We start from the raw sequence: 17,004 nt of genomic DNA on the forward strand, positions 1-17,004 counted from the left end.
ACCCAATCACTTGAGTCATCTCGCCATCTCTTAGGTTCCACATCAGCAGGAAGCCGGATTCAGGAACTGGTTATTGAACCCAGGCCCTCCTATATGGGATGTGGGAATCTTAACCTGACATCTTAACTGGTAGGCCAAACAACTCGCCTGACACTGCTTCTTTTTATAAAAGACAAAAAAAAAAGGTGTACCTTCTTATCAACTGGGAATATGAATATTAACTCATGAATGAACTTGGGACTATTTGTAATCCAGTCTCCATAAACATCCCAGAGAGCAGAGAGGAGGGATCTGATGGAGTGGAACATAATTGAAGAACTCCTAGAAAGGAACACTGAGTGCAGCAGTTAAGGTGCTGCTTGGGATGCCCACATCAGAGTGCCTGGTTTGAGCCCCAGCTCCTCCACTTCTGATCCAGCTTCCTGCTAATGAGCTCCCTGGGAGGCAGCAATGATGGCTCAAATACTTGGGCCCAACATGGGAGACTAGGATTGATTTCTGGGCTTCTGGCTCCAGCCTAGCCCAACTCTGAATATTGTACAGACTGGTGGAATGAACCAGTGGAAAATCTTGCTCTCTCTGGCACTCTTAACACAAAGCGCCAGGAGCCACAAACCCAACTACTAGAGTCGGTACCTGCTGCCTCACAGGATGGCAGTAGCAGGAAACTGGAATGCAGAATGAAGCCAAGACTCCAACCTCAGCACTGATACAGGATGAGGGCTCCTATCAGCTGTGCCAAACATCTACCTCTCTATTTTTAAAACAAGACTGATTCATATAGTATATAAATTTGTCCCTGAAATTGGCAAAGATTTTAAAAATAGGAGATAGTATTGAGATAATATCTGAAGAAGTATGTCCTAGAAGATGCTTACCTAAGACATCTGAAGTATAAAATGCTGTAAATCTCATGTCGACTACAGCTGTGGATATAGCAAGGTGCCATTCTAGCGCATAATGTGGGCCAGGAATCAAAAGGGCATAGCCAAACACTGGATACAAGTAATGAAGATGGCAAGGATGGCTCTCTAAGACAGTGATTCTGAATCTCTTGTGTGCTCAGAATTTTTGCAGAACACAGTAAATGCATAGAAGTGTGACTATATAACACTTTAAGAAATGCTTCTAAAACTTTAAGCTGGTAGAACAAGTGGTATTACAACACAGAAAGGATAATCAAGGGACTGGGGAGAATAAGAATAAAACCAGTTTCTGTAAGTGCCAAGCAACAGGGGCACTTAGACTAAAAAAGGAAATTAGTGGCAAGATTCATCATAAAATGACACATTATATCACAAAAAAAGTAGATACAAAACAAATGATAATGAGACTTGAGGAAAACGAATGCTTCAAGAAAAAACAAAAATAATGAAAAACTGTAAGTAGACAGAGAAAAGGATAACCAAGTGAAAAGACAATGACAGGAAGTCCTGGGGATCAACGACCTGGAATGTAGCTGCCAGCTTCAGCCACGCCAAATTCTGCTCCGTGGATAAAGGATATGATGTGACAGCCGCTGCTACAACATGAACTTTGGAGACTTCTGAGCAGAAGCCCACTGATTTGGTCTGACTGCCCCGCCTCAGCTCTGGGAGCAGCTGCAGTGCTAAGATCTCAGTGAAAAGAAGTCATTGTGAGAAGGCAGGAGCTCAGCCTGGACTCCAGGCCCCAGACTTACCAACTTCTGAATGATCAACTGCTCAAAGCATGGAATTTGCCTGCATTTTAATTTTTCCTTGTATTTTTCTGGAAGCCTATCAATATTTTTAAATTTTGCTTATGTCATGTAGGCTTATATATTTCTATAGTGATATGCTTACCTGAACTAATTTAAACATTTCATCCTGGAGCATCTGCCTAACAGAATCTGAAGAATCTGGTAACTGAACAGTGTGTTCACTCCGCTGTGTCGTCTGAGGAACTGGAACAGGTGTTTCTGAAGCAACACTGACTCCACTCGGTACCGGAGGTGGAAACGGGAGAGACTTATCTTTAAATGCAGAAATCTGTGCACTATGTGGAAGAATTTAGATTTAAAAAATCATTCAACAGAAAACAAACTAGATGTTTATTATCTAAACATTCAGACCCATTTTTCTTCAGATGTAAAGGTTATTCTGACAGCTGTCAGACAATCTCCACTGTAAAGCCTGTTTCTCTAGCACCCATCAGTCACTGGACACTGCAGTCATGTTTTCATCTGAATGCCTTTATTCAAGGTCCTGTCTGGTTAGCAATGTTCCCCTTCCTGGGCTGTTAGAACCCAAAACAGTTAACAATTTATTTTATTTGTCTGGTACCCGTAGACTTCTGAGTTTGAGACATATCCAATCATTCCAATTAACTGTACAGACTTTACAATTTGATTAGAAATTAGTATTTTGACTAAACTAAAGGGGCCAAAGTAGAGTTAAGAAAAGTAGATAAAGAATGGGTTTTAAAATTGTTCAGGGGCCGGCACTGTGGCATAGCAGGCAAAGCCACCACCTACAGTGTTGGCATCCCATATGGGGCACCAGTTCAAATCCAGGCTGCTCCACTTCTGATGCAGCTCCTTGCTAATGAGCCTGGGAAAGCAGCTGAGGATGGCCCAAAGTTCTTGGGCCCCTGGACCCAAGTGGGAGACCAGGAAGAATCATCTGCCTCCTGGCTTCAGACCAGCCCAGCTCCAGGCAATACAGTTATTTGGGGGAGTGATCGATAAGACTGAAGATCTCTCTCTCTCCCCCTCTGTAATTCTGCCTTTCAAATAAATAAATAAATCTTTCTAAACAAATGTTTAATCCCAGGACTGGCGCTATGGTGTAGTGGGGAAAACCGCCACCTGAAGTGCTGACGTCCGTATGGGCGCTGGCTTGAGCCCCATTTACTCCACTTCCGTTCCAGCTCTCTGCTATGGCCTGGGATAGCAGTAGAAGATGCCCCAAGTCCTTGGGCCCCTGCACCCACATGGGAGACCTAGAAGAAGCTCCTGGCTTCGGATCGGCATAGCTCAGGCCGCTGAGGCCAATTGGGGAGTGAACCAGCAAAGGGAAGACTTTCTCTCTCTTTCTCTGTCTCTCTCTCTGCCTCTCCTTTGTGTAACTCTTTCAAATAAATAATCTTAAGAAAAAATGTTTAATTCCTGAATCAATAAAACCAACTACTGTATTTGAAAAATCTTTGTCCTCCTTTCTAACTCTGCCTTTCAAATAAATTTTTTAAAAAGATTTTTACAGAGAGAGAGGGAGAGACAGAGAGATCTTATGTCCACTGGTTCACTTCCCAATTGGCCACAATAACCAGGGCTGGGCCAGGCCAAAGCCAGGAACTTCTTCTGCATATCCCATGTGGGTGCAGGGGCCCAAGGAACTGAACCATCCTCCGCTGCTTTCCCAGGCACATTAGCACATAACAGGATGGAAAGTAGAGCAGCCAGGAACCAAACTGGTGCCCATATGGGATGCCAGTGCTGCAGACAGTGGCTTTATTAACCCACTGCAGCAGAGCATTGTCACTAAAATAAATCTTTTGTAAAATGTGAAACAATCATATTGTGAACATTTCATTTCCAAACAAACTCCAGAGTTTACCTTTATAATAAGCTCTCACCAAAAAATGCTTATTTATAAATAAAAATTAAGGTTAAAAACAAGCTGTTTTTTAAAAATTACCTTAGAAGGATTATTCCTTAAACATTGCCAGTACTCAATATTTTTTAAGTAAATTAATTTCCTAAACAAGGCAGTAGGTAATTATTGTATTAAAATAAGCTGATCACTATTTCCAAAACGCAAAGAATATATTAAATTGCACTTAGGTTGATTCACTCATTCCATTTCAATGGTAACATCCACCTTCCATCAAGCATCTAAAATGCTAACAAAACTATCTGCCAAATCCACTGAAAGTAAGCATTGCAACTGATCTGCCTATTTTATTTTATTTATTTATTTTTTTAACAGGCAGAGTGGACAGTGAGAGAGACAGACAGAGAGAAAGGCCTTCCTTTGCCGTTGGTTCACCCTCCAATGGCCGCCATGGCCGGTGCGCTGCGGCCGGCGCACCACGCTGATCCGAAGGCAGGAGCCAGGTGCTTTTCCTGGTCTCCCATGGGGTGCAGGGCCCAAGCACCTGGGCCATCCTCCACTGCACTCCCGGGCCATAGCAGAGAGCTGGCCTGGAAAAGGGGCAACCGGGACAGAATCCGGCGCCCCAACCGGGACTAGAACCTGGTGTGCCAGAGGCGCAAGGCGGAGGATTAGCCTAGTGAGCCGCGACACTGGCCTATTTTATTTTTTTTAAGATTTATTTATTTGAAAGTCAGAGTTACATAGAGAAATAAAGAGAGGCATAGAGAAAGAGAAGTCTTCCATCTGCTGGTTCACTCCCCAATTGGCTGCAATGGCTGAAGCTATGCAATCCAAAGCCAAGAGCCAGGATCCTCTTCTGGTCTCACACGTGGGTGAGGAGGGCCCAAGGACTTTGGCTATCCTCTACTGCTCTTCCAGGTCACAGCAGAGAGCTAGATTAGAAGTGAAGCAGCTGGGACTTGAACCGGTGCCCATATGGGATGCAGGCATTGCAGGTAGCACCTTAATCCGCTACACCACATTGCCAGCCCTAATCTGCCTATTTTAAGATAACTTTAGGGCCCAGTGCTGTGGTATAGTAGGTCAAGACTCTGTTGGCAGCACTGGAATCTCATATGGGCACTTTCCACCCCACCCCCACCAAGGAAAAAACTGGTCTAGCCATTTTTTTACAGTCTATTTAAGTCTTTAAAACACAAGTGATGGGGGCCGGCACTGTGGCATAGCCAGTAAAGTTCCACCTGCAGTGCTGGCATCCCACATGGGTACTGGTTCGAGTCCCGGCTACTCCACTTCCGATCCAGCTCTCTGCTATGGCCTGGGAGAGCAATGGAAGACGACCCAAGTCCTTGGGCCCCTGCACCTGCGTAGGAGACCTGGAAGAAGCACCTGGCTCCTGGCATCGGATTGGTGCAGCTCCATTCATTACGGCCATCCAGGGAGCAAACCAGCACTTGGAAGACCTCTGCCTCTGCCGCTCTGTGACTCTGCATGGAAAATAAATAAATATATCTTAAAAAAAAAAAAATCAAGTGTCAGAGAAATGTGATGTGATGTTGATTGATTAAATGTAAGGCTGTTCATCTGGAAAAAAAAAAAAAAAAGAGCATTATCACAGAGATATCAGGATGTGTACCTGGGGTACTCTTTCAATGTTCCACGTACTTACACTTATTCTTAGTTTTCTGTAATAAGACTTAGTAATTATTTTGAAATGATATAGTAGACATCATTTCATTCTCTTACTTATTCATAAAACATTATTATTTCAAAGTGATACAGAAGGCAAAATGTCTTACCTAGACATTTCTGAATTTGTATCTGCACTGAAACTTGGAGAAATGGCATGTTCAGGGCTTGAGAGGACTTCGATCATACTGCAAATAAAAGTTAATTAGTGATCAGGAAGCAAGATATTCTTTGCATTATCTAAGGCTTAGGTAATCTAATACTGAGCCATCTGAAGTCTAAACATCCTCCATTCCTGTGTAATGCTTACCTCATAATTACAATCTGTTTACATTTGTCTCCATAGCAATTAGTAACAGATCCAAATGAAAGCTAAGAATAGGTCTGAATGACTTAACACACAACTTAAACACTGCTGACTGTTTAGCAATGAAAACAATAGAATCTAAACAAAGACTAAACAAAGAGAACATGAGAGGATAGTGGGACACAGGCTCACTTATGAGGAAGACAGGCAATTTACTCAGAATACTGAAGAGACCACTGTCAAAACTGAAACTGTAGCCGGCACCGTGGCTCACTAGGTTAACCCTCTGCCTACAGAACCAGCACTCTGGGTTCTAGTCCCAGTCAGGGCGCCAGATTCTGTCCCGGTTGCTCCTCTTCCAGTCCAGCTCTTTGCTGTGGCCCAAGGCGGCAGTGGAGGATGGCCCAAATGCTTGGGCCTTGCACCTGCATGGGAGACCAGGAGGAAGCACCTGGCTCCTGGCTTCGGATCAGCACTGCGCACCGGCCTTAGCATCCATTTAAGGGGTAAACCAACGGAAAAAAGGAAAACCCCTCTAACTCTGCCTCTCAAAAAAACAAAACAAAACAAAACAAAACAAAACAAAACCCTGAAACTGTAAAGACTAGCTTTTTTTTTTTTTTTTTTTAAATTTGAAAGTTAAAATTAAATAGCCAGGGGAAGCCAGACTGAAGCCAGGAGCCAGGAGCTTCATCCAGGTCTCCCAAGTGGTTGGCAAGAACTCAAACACCTGGGTCATCTTCTGCTGTTTTATCCAGACCATTATCAGGGAACTGGATTGAAGTGGAGCAGACGGGACATGATCCCATGCCCATGTGGAATGCCGGCATTATAGGCAGTGGTTTTAGCCACTATACCACAACACTGGCCCCAAGACTAGCTTTTTTTGTGTGTTTGTTTTTGTTTTTTAAAGATTTATTTATTTGAAAGTCAGAGATACACAGAGAGGAGAGGCAGATAGAGAGACTCTTCCATCCAATGGTTCACTCTCCAATTGGCCACAAGGGCCAGAGCTAAGCTGATCCGAAGACAGGAGCCAGAAGCTTCTTCCAGGTCTCCCACATGGGTGCAGGGGCCCAAGGGCTTAGGCCATCTTCTACTGCTTTCCCAGGCCATCGCAGAGAGCTGGATCAGAAGAGAAGCAGCCGGGACTAGAACCGGCGCCCATATGGGATGCCGGCACTTCAAGCCAGGGAGTTAACCCACTGCACCACAGCACCAGCCCCCCAATACTAGCTTTTAAGAACAGAAATATCTTTTACTCATAAAGGCAAATGACATAAAATGTCTCCTGTTAACTATCCACATTCAAACTGAACAAAACTGTATACTGAGAACAATAGAAAATTATGTTGCCTCTCTTATCCAAGGTAATTCTTAACTTCTAAAATTCTAAAAATTAAGAAACTGCATCCACACTGCAACACAAGGAAACTGCCTTTCCTTTCTTTGAAGCCAGTAAATGAGGCAGCAAAGGCTAAGTCTATCACAGCCCTCATGGTCAACATGCAGCAATCAGAGCACAACAGTGAAAGAGGATGGATGTGTAATGTGATTCCTAATGGCTCTGATTCAGTAGAACTGAAACCAGAGTGGGTGTTGTGGTATACTGAATTAAGGCACTGCTTGAGACATCAGCATAACATATCAGAGCACTGGTTCAAGTTCTGGCTACTCCAGTTCTAACCCAGCTCTCTGCTAACACACTTGGGAAACAGCAAATGATGGCTCAAGTACTTGGGCCCTGCCGCCCACATGAGACCCAGACAGAATTCTTGCCTTCGGGATTCAATCTGGCCCCGGATTGGCTGTTGGCAGGCACCTGGGGAGTAAACTTGCATAAAACCTCCTTTTCTGTCACTCTGCCTTTCAAATAAATAAATAAAACCTAATAAATAAATAAATAAATGGACAGGCACTATGGTGCAGCACATTAACCCCTGCCTATAATACCCAAATCCCATATCTGATTGTCAGTTTGAGTCCCAGCTATCCTGTTTCCAATCCACCTTCCTTCTGATGTGCCTGGGAGGCAGCAGATGATGGCCCAAGTACGTGAGTCTCTGCCACCTATGTGGGAGACCTGGATGGAGTTTCTGGCTCCTGGCTTCAACCTGACCCAGATCTGGCTGTTGCAGGCATTTAAATCTTTCTGTCTCTCCCTCTTTATCATCCCGCTTTTCAAATGAATAAATAAAATCTTTCTGACATAAATGAACAAAAATAAAAATGGAATCAGTGTATAAAGGTGGTTCTGTAATTAGCAGCGGAATAAACTTGTCCTATTTGCAATTGTCGTTTATTTTCAAAAAGCTGACAATGATGGGAGAACAAAAAGCATTCTGGGTATTACTGTCTATTTCATTCTACCAACATGGAAAAGCATAACATTCACCAAAATCACTGACCACAGCTATAAATTTCCCTAAAAACATAATACCACTATAAAGTAAATTAAGAGGTAAATGAGCTTACAACCCCGCCCACATGCTTTCCCCTTACCTTTCTTGTATAGCTGGTTTGTTCTCCTTATTTGTGTCCAATGGTTCTTCCCTTGGAAACTGGGCCACTTTTGTGAAATGCTGTTAAAATTAATGGTACCCAAAACAAAAGGAGTGAAGCAAAGAGACATTACTGTCTTGGATATTTTGAGTTTCACAGAAGCCACCTGCCCAAAGTAAGTTACAATAGTCTCAATGCAAGTAAGAAAACCACACACTACAGAGTACCCCCAAGTCCTGCTCCGGCCAGATGTATACACCGCGTGGCTGTCTTTGGCCTATCTCCCTGAGTCACCACTGCACATTCTAACGTACAAAGACAAGATGACATGAGGAGACCTACAAACTGCAAATGACACACACTCATCACTACATGATTAACTATCCTTTGAAGACAACTGTAAGATCAGGAAAAATAATCCTTTTGAAAAGAATGGTTATAATAATTGGAAATGTCTATGCCCCATCTGGAAATTTTAGAGAAATATAGCTTTCAAAAAATAATACAGGGCTGGTGCTATGGCACCTGCCTGCAGTGCCAGCATTCCATAAGGGCACCACTTCAATTCTCAGCTGCTCCACTTCTGATCCAGAGTGGGGAGCAACTCGGACTAGACTAAGTTACTGGAATTAAGACTTATTCTATGCATCTGCTCTCCCACAATATGGCGCTGAGAAGGGAGAAGCAGCTTCTACACAGCTGCCTCCAGTTCAACCAATAAACAGCAGGACCTGCTCCTGATTGGAGGAGAGCAGCGTACTCGGCGTGTGGGCAGCCGAGTTGGGATTGGCGGAGGAGGACTATAAAGGAGGAGAGAGACGGCATGCACCAGGAACATCTAACGGGAACATCTATCTGAAGGAACACCTGTGCAGCCCCCGAGAGAGCCGGCCAGCGGTGTGCCGCTCCCCCGCGGAAGTGGGGAAAGTGGCAGGGGGAACCGCCCTTCCACGGAGGTGGAAGGGACGGTAGCCAACCCGGGAAGAACCAGCAGCAAACCCGGGGAGGGCCGAGCAGACAAAAGAACAGCGCAGGGTCCTGTGTCGTTCCTCCATGAAGAGGGGGAGCGACAATCCAGCTGCCTGCTGATGAGCCTGGGAAAGCAGTGGAAGATGGCCCAAGTCCTTGGGCCCTGCCACCCACGTGGGAGAGCCAGACGTGGAGCTTGGCTCCTGGTTTTGGCCTGGCCCAGCATCAGCCATCTGAGGAGTGAACCAGCAGATGGAAGCTCGCTCGCTTGCTCTCCCCCCCCCGCTTCTCTAAGTCTATCTATCAAATAAATAAATAGATCCTAAAAAAAAATCCAATTTAAAAGAAAAAAATGCATGATGGTGGATGTTTGGCATGGTGGTTAAGATGCCACTTGGGATACCCACATGCCATACTGGAGTGCTTGCTTCAAGTTTCAGCTCCTGTGTTTCTTTTTTTTATTATTATTATTTTATTAGACAGGTAGAGTTATAGACAGTGAGAGAGAGACAGAGAGAAAAGACTTCCTTCCATTGGTTCACCCCCCTAAATGGCCGCTACGGCCAGCGCTGTGCCAATCTGAAGCCAGGAGCCAGGTGCTTCTTCCTGGTCTCCCATGCACGTGCAGGGCTCAAGCACGTAGGCCATTCTCCACTGCCCTCCCGGGCCACAGCAGAGAGCTGGACTGGAAGAGGAGCCACCGGGACTAGAACCTGGTGCCCATATGGGATGCCGGTGCTGCAGGTGGAAGATTAACCAAGTGAGGCACGTTTCTTTAAAAAAAAAAAAAATGTATTTATTTGAAAGTCAGAGTTACAAAGAGAGAGAAGGAGAGGCAGAGAGAGATCTTCCATCCGCTGGTTTACTCCCCAACTGGCTGCAACGGCAGAAGCTGTGCCAACCCAAAGCCAGGAGCCAGGAGCTTCCTCCGGGTCTCCCACACAGAGGCAGGGGCCCAAGCACTTGGGTCATCTTCTACTGCTTTCCCAGGCCATAGCAGAGAGCTGGATTGGAAGTAGAGCAGCTGGGACTCGAACCGGCACCCATATGGGATTCCAGCACTGTAGGCAGCAGCCTAACCCACTATGCCACAGCGCCGGCCCCAGCTCCTGTGTTTCTGATCCAGCTTCCTGCTAATTCTCTGGAAGGCAGCAGATAATGGCTCAAGTACTCGTATCACTACCACCGACATGGGAGACCTGGATCAAATTCCAAGCTCCTAGTTTCAATCTGGCCCAGCCTCAGCTCTCGAGGGTATCTGGCAAGAAAAACAGTAGACAAAGGATCTCTGTTGTTCTCTAATAAAATGAAATAAAAGTATTTTTAAAGTACATATAAATATATATTTTACTTGATTCATACATATATATAAATATATATATATACACATATATCACTTTTTATACTTTTTAAATAAAGGACACTTTCACTCTTCTTAATTCAGTTAATTTGCTAGAGCAGTTTGTGAAATGAGAACTTCATTGCCGGAAATTACAGGGCAAATTACTAACAGAATATCAGTAAAATAAAATGCTGGGGCCGGCACTGTGGCGCAGTGGGTTAATGTCCTGGCCTGAAGCGCCAGCATCTCATATGAGCACTGATTCTAGTCTCAGTTGCTCCTCTTCCGATCCAGCTCTCCGCTGTGGCCTGGGAAAGTGGTGGAGGATGGCCCAAGTCCTTGGGCATCTGTACCTGCGTGGGAGACCCTGGCTCCTGGCTTCGGATTGGCACAGCTCTGGCCATCGCAGCCAACTGGAGAGTGAATCAGCAGATGGAAGACCTCTCTCTCTCTAACTCTTTCAAATAAATAAATATATCTTTAAAAAAAAAACTGCACAATTCTAGAATCCACAGTCTATGTTTAAGAGATAACAGGTAGTTTTGCTTTGATGTATGTTCTAACAGTGAATAAAACATTTGGTATTACTTAAATATTAGACCAAAAGTTAAATTACTTATTTTTTGAGAGGCAGACACAGAGACCACTTCCATCTGCTGTTTCACTTCCCAAATGTCTAAAATAGCCGGACCTGGAGCGAGCCCTAAGCCACAGCTGGGAACTCAAACTGGATCTCCCACTTGAGTAGCAGGGACCCAACAATTTGAGCCATCACTGCTGCCTCCAGATTCGCAATAACAGGAAGCTGGAAACAAGAGCTGGAGCTATGGACTTAAACCCAGACACTGAGATAGGGGACAGGCATCCCAAACGTCTCCACCACCAGTCAAACACCAGCCTCAAGGCTGAAGAATTTCATTTACTATTTATTGCCTTACTTCTTCTAACTTCTGTGGCAAATTTGGCATGCAAATGGCAATGTTGGGACTTCTGAGACTTCCTTCAGGTTCTTTGGCATCTTCTAGAGAGAAACAGAAAGAGAAAATCGATCATTTGAAAAATCATCTATTGACTTTTATATTCAAGGAATATTGTAAGAAATAGAGTAATGACAAATACAGCACTCACCAAAAAAGTTTTTTAATGTTTATCTATTTTCATCTACTAGAAACACAGAGCATTAGAGACAGAACAGACAGAGAGAAGAAAAGAGAAGATAAAACACACACACACACACACACACACACACACACATCCCTTCTTTGCAGGTTCACTCCCCAAGTGCCCACAACATACAGGGCTGGGCTAGGCCAAAGCCAGGAGTCGGATCTGGATCTCTCATGGATTTGGCAGGCAACTAAACACTTGAGTCATAACCTGCTGCCTTCCAGGGCACATATTAGCAGGAAACTAGACTCGAAAGCTGAGTCAGGAGTAAAGCACAGGCATTCAATACAGAATATGAGTATCTCAAGTAGTATCCTAACTGCTGACCCAAGCACTGGGCCCTTCACCATCATCTTAACTGGTAGGCCACATGCCCACCCCTGACACAAAGCTGCTATCTTAAGGAAGACAAGCAAGGAGAAGAGTTTAGAGTAGGTTCACAGAAATTAAGAGACCTGTAATGTTCATATAAGCAGGAAAAGATGATATAAGCAGGAAAAGATGACTAATAATTGTAAAAAAAGTCACAAATATAAAAATACTTTAGATTTTCCTGATTTTATTCCGTAATGCAGGGTGGGCACTGAGGCACAGTAGGTTATGCTGTCAGTTTAGAGACCCACAAGCCACACTGGAGTGCCTATTTTAAGTCCCAGCTACTCTGCTACTGATCCAATTCTTTGTTAATGCACCTGGAAAAGCAGTGGATGATGACCCAAGGACTTGGATCCCTACTACCCACAATGGAAACTCAAATGGAGTTCTCAGATTCAGCCCTGGCCCCAGCCCTAACTATTGTGGGCATTTGGGGAGTGAACCAGCAGATGGAAGCTTGCTCTCATTCTGTTGCTCTGCCTTTCCAGTAGATGAAAATTTTTTTAAAAAGTTACAAGTTAATATATTCAATATTTATATATTTCATAAATGCTCCATTCTCTAATTTTTTGTTTTAGGCTAATACAAACGAACTACATCGGCTTTAAGACTAAATAAGGGGCAGTGGGTTAACACCCTGGCCTGAAGCACTGGCATCCCATATGGGCACTGGTTCGAGACCCAGCTGTTCCACTTCCGATCCAGCTCTCTGCTATGGCCTGGGAAAGTAGTAGAAGACGGTCCAAGTCCTTGGGCCCCTGCACCCATGTAGGAGACCCGAAAGAAGCTCCTGGATCCTGGCTTTGGATTGGCACAGCTCCAGCCAGCCGTTGTGGCCAATTGGGGAGTGAACCAGCAGATCGAAGACCCGACCCCCCCTCTCTCTGTAACTCTGACTTTCAAGTAAATAAATAAATCTTTAAAAAAAAAAAAAAAGTAAATAAGATTATCTCAGACAATATCATGTATTAATTTCTTTTTTTTAAAAGATTTATTTATTTATTTGAAAGTCAGAGTTATACACAGAGAGAAGGAGAGGCAGAGAAATAGAGAGGTCCTCCATCCGTTGGTTTACTCCCCAATTGGCCACAACAGCTGGCTGGAGCTGTGCCGATCCAAAGCCAGGAGCCAGGAGCTTCTTCCGAGTTTCCCAACGGGTGTAGGTGCCCAAGGAAATGGAGCAGCTGGGTCTCGAACCGGTGCCCATATGGGATGCCACCACAGGCGGCGGCTTTACCCACTATACCACAGCGCCGGCCCCTATGTATCAATTTCAAATTAATAAAGTGAACTGACCTTCACAGTCTGATAAGTGAACATCCATTTCCTCTTGTGTAAATGTTTCCACTCCTAATACATCCTCACTGATATATACATGTTCTTCTTCAGTGTTAGAAGTCATAGGAATAAACTCATCACTTGTTTCTTTTATTGCAGGGGTTTCTGCTTCAGTTGCATTTCTACGATGAAAATGCAGCAATGAAAATTACAACTCACTCTAGGAGAAAGAGCTTGTTTTCATTAGATTCATCTTTTTTAAAAAAAGAAGCAACTTTGGGCCGGCGCCGCGGCTCACTAGGCTAATCCTCCGCCTAGCGGCGCTGGCACACCAGGTTCTAGTCCCGGTTGGGGCGCCGGATTCTGTCCCGGTTGCCTCTCTTCCAGGCCAGCTCTCTGCTATGGCCAGGGAGTGCAGTGGAGGATGGCCCAGGTGCTTGGGCCCTGCACCCCATGGGAGACCAGGAAAAGCACCTGGCTCCTGGCTCCTGCCATCGGATCAGCGCGGTGCGCCAGCCGCGGTGCGCCGGCCACAGCGTGCCAGCCGCGGCGGCCATTGGAGGGTGAACCAACGACAAAGGAAGACCTTTCTCTCTGTCTCTCTCTCTCACTGTCCACTCTGCCTGTCAAAAAATTAAAAAAAAAAAAAAAATCAAAAAAAAAAGAAGCAACTTTGTTTTCATAAAGTTTTTTTTAAAAAAAAAAACATTTCTGGTACATGGCAGAAGCTTAAAATGTTGTTTAATGGATGCCTGAAAATCTTAATTTTTATTTACTCAAAGTATTTGTATGTGTAATTTACTTAAAATTACCATTTCACAAAAGAATCTTCATGCCCTAGGGCTTTCGCCATGGTGTTCAAAGACATATTACTTCTAGTATTATTTTACTTGTAAAAATGGGAAATAAATTAGTATAATAAAGGGATCTCTCGGGAAGACTCAGCTCTTCTCTTAGATGATACACGGTTGACCAATAGGGAAGAAACTTTTTTTTTTTTTTTTTTTTTTTTTTTTTTTTTTTTTTTTGATAGGCAGAGTGGACAGTGAGAGAGAGAGACAGAGAGAGAAAGGTCTTCCTTTTGCCGTTGGTTCACCCTCCAATGGCCGCCGCTGCAGCCGGCGCACCGCGCTGATCCGATGGCAGGAGCCAGGATCCAGGTGCTTTTCCTGGTCTCCCATGGGGTGCAGGGCCCAAGCACCTGGGCCATCCTCCACTGCACTCCCTGGCCATAGCAGAGAGCTGGCCTGGAAGAGGGGCAACCGGGACAGAATCCGGTGCCCCGACCGGGACTAGAACCCGGTGTGCCGGCGCCGCAAGGTGGAGGATTAGCCTATTGAGCCACGGCGCCGGCTCAGAAACATATTTATAATGAACAGGTGATGCACCTCAGAAAGCCATTTCTTACTTCTAGCTAATGCTTATTCCTTTAACTTTCAAGGGTTCAATACTCTGCACTTTAAGCCCAAACACCACCAGACCAGGTATCTTCTATTGAAAAGGAGGTTATATCAGCAACTTACTTCAAGATACTTTGACAAGACTGCTTCTCATTTCTCTGCTCAGTCCCACCTCGAGCTGCTGCAACTGAACAGCGACCATCTGTTTCAAGCTCCCTCCCAGTACCAGGTCCAGTCTGAGACCCAGTGGAATGATTCTCTAGCACCTAAAACAAACCATTTATAGTATTTAGTATTATTCATTATCGAACCCTTTATTTTTCACCATATTTTATTATTCATACTTTCTACAGAAATTCTGCTGATTCTTATTCCTTTATCAAGTATTTACTACATTTGTTCAACTCAATATTCACTGCTAGGCAATTATCAAGTCTTTATTTGTAAAAAGAAAATCTGACTCCCTAATAGCATTCCACAGAAATCAGCCTTACGAATTTGTAAGATACGTCATCACCGTTCTCAGGCCACAAACCAAAGGCAATAGAAATATCGGCATCCCACATGGGTGCCAGTTCATGTCCCAGCTGCTTCTCTTCCCATCCAGTTCTCTGCTATGGCCAGGAAAAGCAGTGGAAGATGGCCCATGTCCTTGGGCCCTACACCCACATGGGAGACCGGGAGGAAGTACCTAGCTCCTGGCTTCAGATTGGCGCAGCGCCGGCCGTAGCGGCCATTTGGGGGGTGAACCAATGGAAAAAGGAAGACCTTTCTTTCTGTCTCTCTCTTTCACTAACTCTGCCTGTCAAAAAAAAAAAAAAAAAAAAAAAAAAAGCTGCAACACAACATAAAGCACTTTCATTCTAGTTATTTTATGAATTAAAGGAAGCACTTGAAAAAATTAAGACATAAATTATAAAGAACACTATCATCAGTTTTCCAATACTTCTTTAGCAGATGAAAAAATAAAATCTAAACTATAAATTCTCACTTGTATATCATAAGTAATCGATGTACTTACCTTAATAATGGCCTTTTTTGCCTTGTATGTAGCAAAATAAGGCTGTTCCAAAAGCCATAATGAAGTAAGAATGGCAGCTGAAGAGGTCCTTACACGAATTACTGGGCTGTACCCACAGGCTGACTCAGTCGTACCAGAATCACAGAGCAGTCGTCTGTCAGACCATCTTATCATCCACTCCAGCAATCTTCCTATATGGCCAAATGTGTCGTTTACCGCCAGAGGAAGGTCTTCTTGAGGGTTAATATCACCACAGTGAATTGCTCTGAAAAGGTATCTTTTAGTTTTGGTAGACTCAGGAGTCTGAAATAGGTGTGATGATCTCTGGATCTGAGGTTTCTCTCGATTATCAGCTTGCATTCTGTACACTGGCTTTTGTTTTAAACCAAATAATCCATTCTTCCCTTCATTTTTACTGACTTCATTTAAAGAGTTCTCTAAAAAAGTCCTGATCCTTTGATTAACCAGTACTGAAGTTGAAAGTGCCTGGTTTTCTAGACCAATGGCACCTTCATCATTTAACAAGGACGATTTCTCAGAATCATGACACTCAGGAATAACAACAAAGCAAGATCCAGCTCTAAACACACTTTGGCTCTTGGTTTTGCCCTGACGTCGTTTTAAAGTTGTATGTACATCAAAAAGTAAAGAATTCAGTTCGTGTTCTCTAAGTTGTCCAGAAAAGCTGGTGAGAAATGGAATGCTAGGATTCCTGGAACTAAGTAGGTCTCTTTCAAGAACATAACTCAAGAAGAGATCAAGGAATTTAATATATTCATCATCATCACGTTCAAATTCCCAAACACCTATTATAGGAAGCGCATTTTGTGGTAACTTTTCATGATCTTCTTTCCTTTTAGGGTTTTCTTTCTGATCATTTGTTTTCTTTTTATCACCAGGCTTACCAGTCAATGTTAATTTCCTGTGACTGGGGGGATTTCTATAGCAAAAAAATTAAAAGACACAATTAAAGATTATTTAATTACTATCACTGATCTTAGAATTGTCATTAAATTTCTCTCTACTGATTAAGTCATGGATCATTTCTGTGCCTTGACTATATCATTCAAATGACGAGGTTGGACCACATGACCTCTAAGTGTTTTCAAGGGAGGAACATTTTAAAAGCTCAGAAAACACAACACAGTATCTGTAAGTAAGAGATTAGAATTTCTTGACAGGGGCAAGTGCTCAGTACTGGGGTAAAGCTGTGCTTGGGATGCCTACAGCTCTTATCTATCTGAGTGCCTGGGTTAGAGTCCTGGCTCTGGTTCTGAGTGAGCTTCCTTCTAGTGCATGGCGGAGGCACCCGGTGATGCCTCAAGCACTTGGGTTCCTGACAACAATGTGGGAGATCCAGACTGAGTTCTGGGCTACTG

General features: G+C 43.9%; 1 protein-coding gene across 7 annotated transcripts in view; it reads right to left on the bottom strand.

The window, feature by feature from the left end:
• The window catches only part of CPLANE1 (ciliogenesis and planar polarity effector complex subunit 1), a 133,848-nt gene that overhangs the window by 63,774 nt on the left and 53,070 nt on the right, over nucleotides 1-17,004 (bottom strand). For all 7 annotated transcript variants that reach the window (XM_051853812.2, XM_070056644.1, XM_070056646.1 and 4 more), the window contains exons 26-32: nucleotides 15,626-16,565; nucleotides 14,728-14,870; nucleotides 13,223-13,386; nucleotides 11,323-11,405; nucleotides 8,074-8,153; nucleotides 5,375-5,452; nucleotides 1,824-2,016 (exon numbers count right to left, since the gene is read on the bottom strand). In XM_051853812.2, the coding sequence (XP_051709772.2) occupies nucleotides 1,824-2,016; nucleotides 5,375-5,452; nucleotides 8,074-8,153; nucleotides 11,323-11,405; nucleotides 13,223-13,386; nucleotides 14,728-14,870; nucleotides 15,626-16,565 (1,681 nt within the window). The remainder of the gene's footprint in view (nucleotides 1-1,823; nucleotides 2,017-5,374; nucleotides 5,453-8,073; nucleotides 8,154-11,322; nucleotides 11,406-13,222; nucleotides 13,387-14,727; nucleotides 14,871-15,625; nucleotides 16,566-17,004) is intronic.

This window comes from Oryctolagus cuniculus, chromosome 14, assembly GCF_964237555.1.
Source record: "Oryctolagus cuniculus chromosome 14, mOryCun1.1, whole genome shotgun sequence".
In the NCBI taxonomy this organism is placed as follows: Eukaryota; Metazoa; Chordata; class Mammalia; order Lagomorpha; family Leporidae; genus Oryctolagus; species Oryctolagus cuniculus.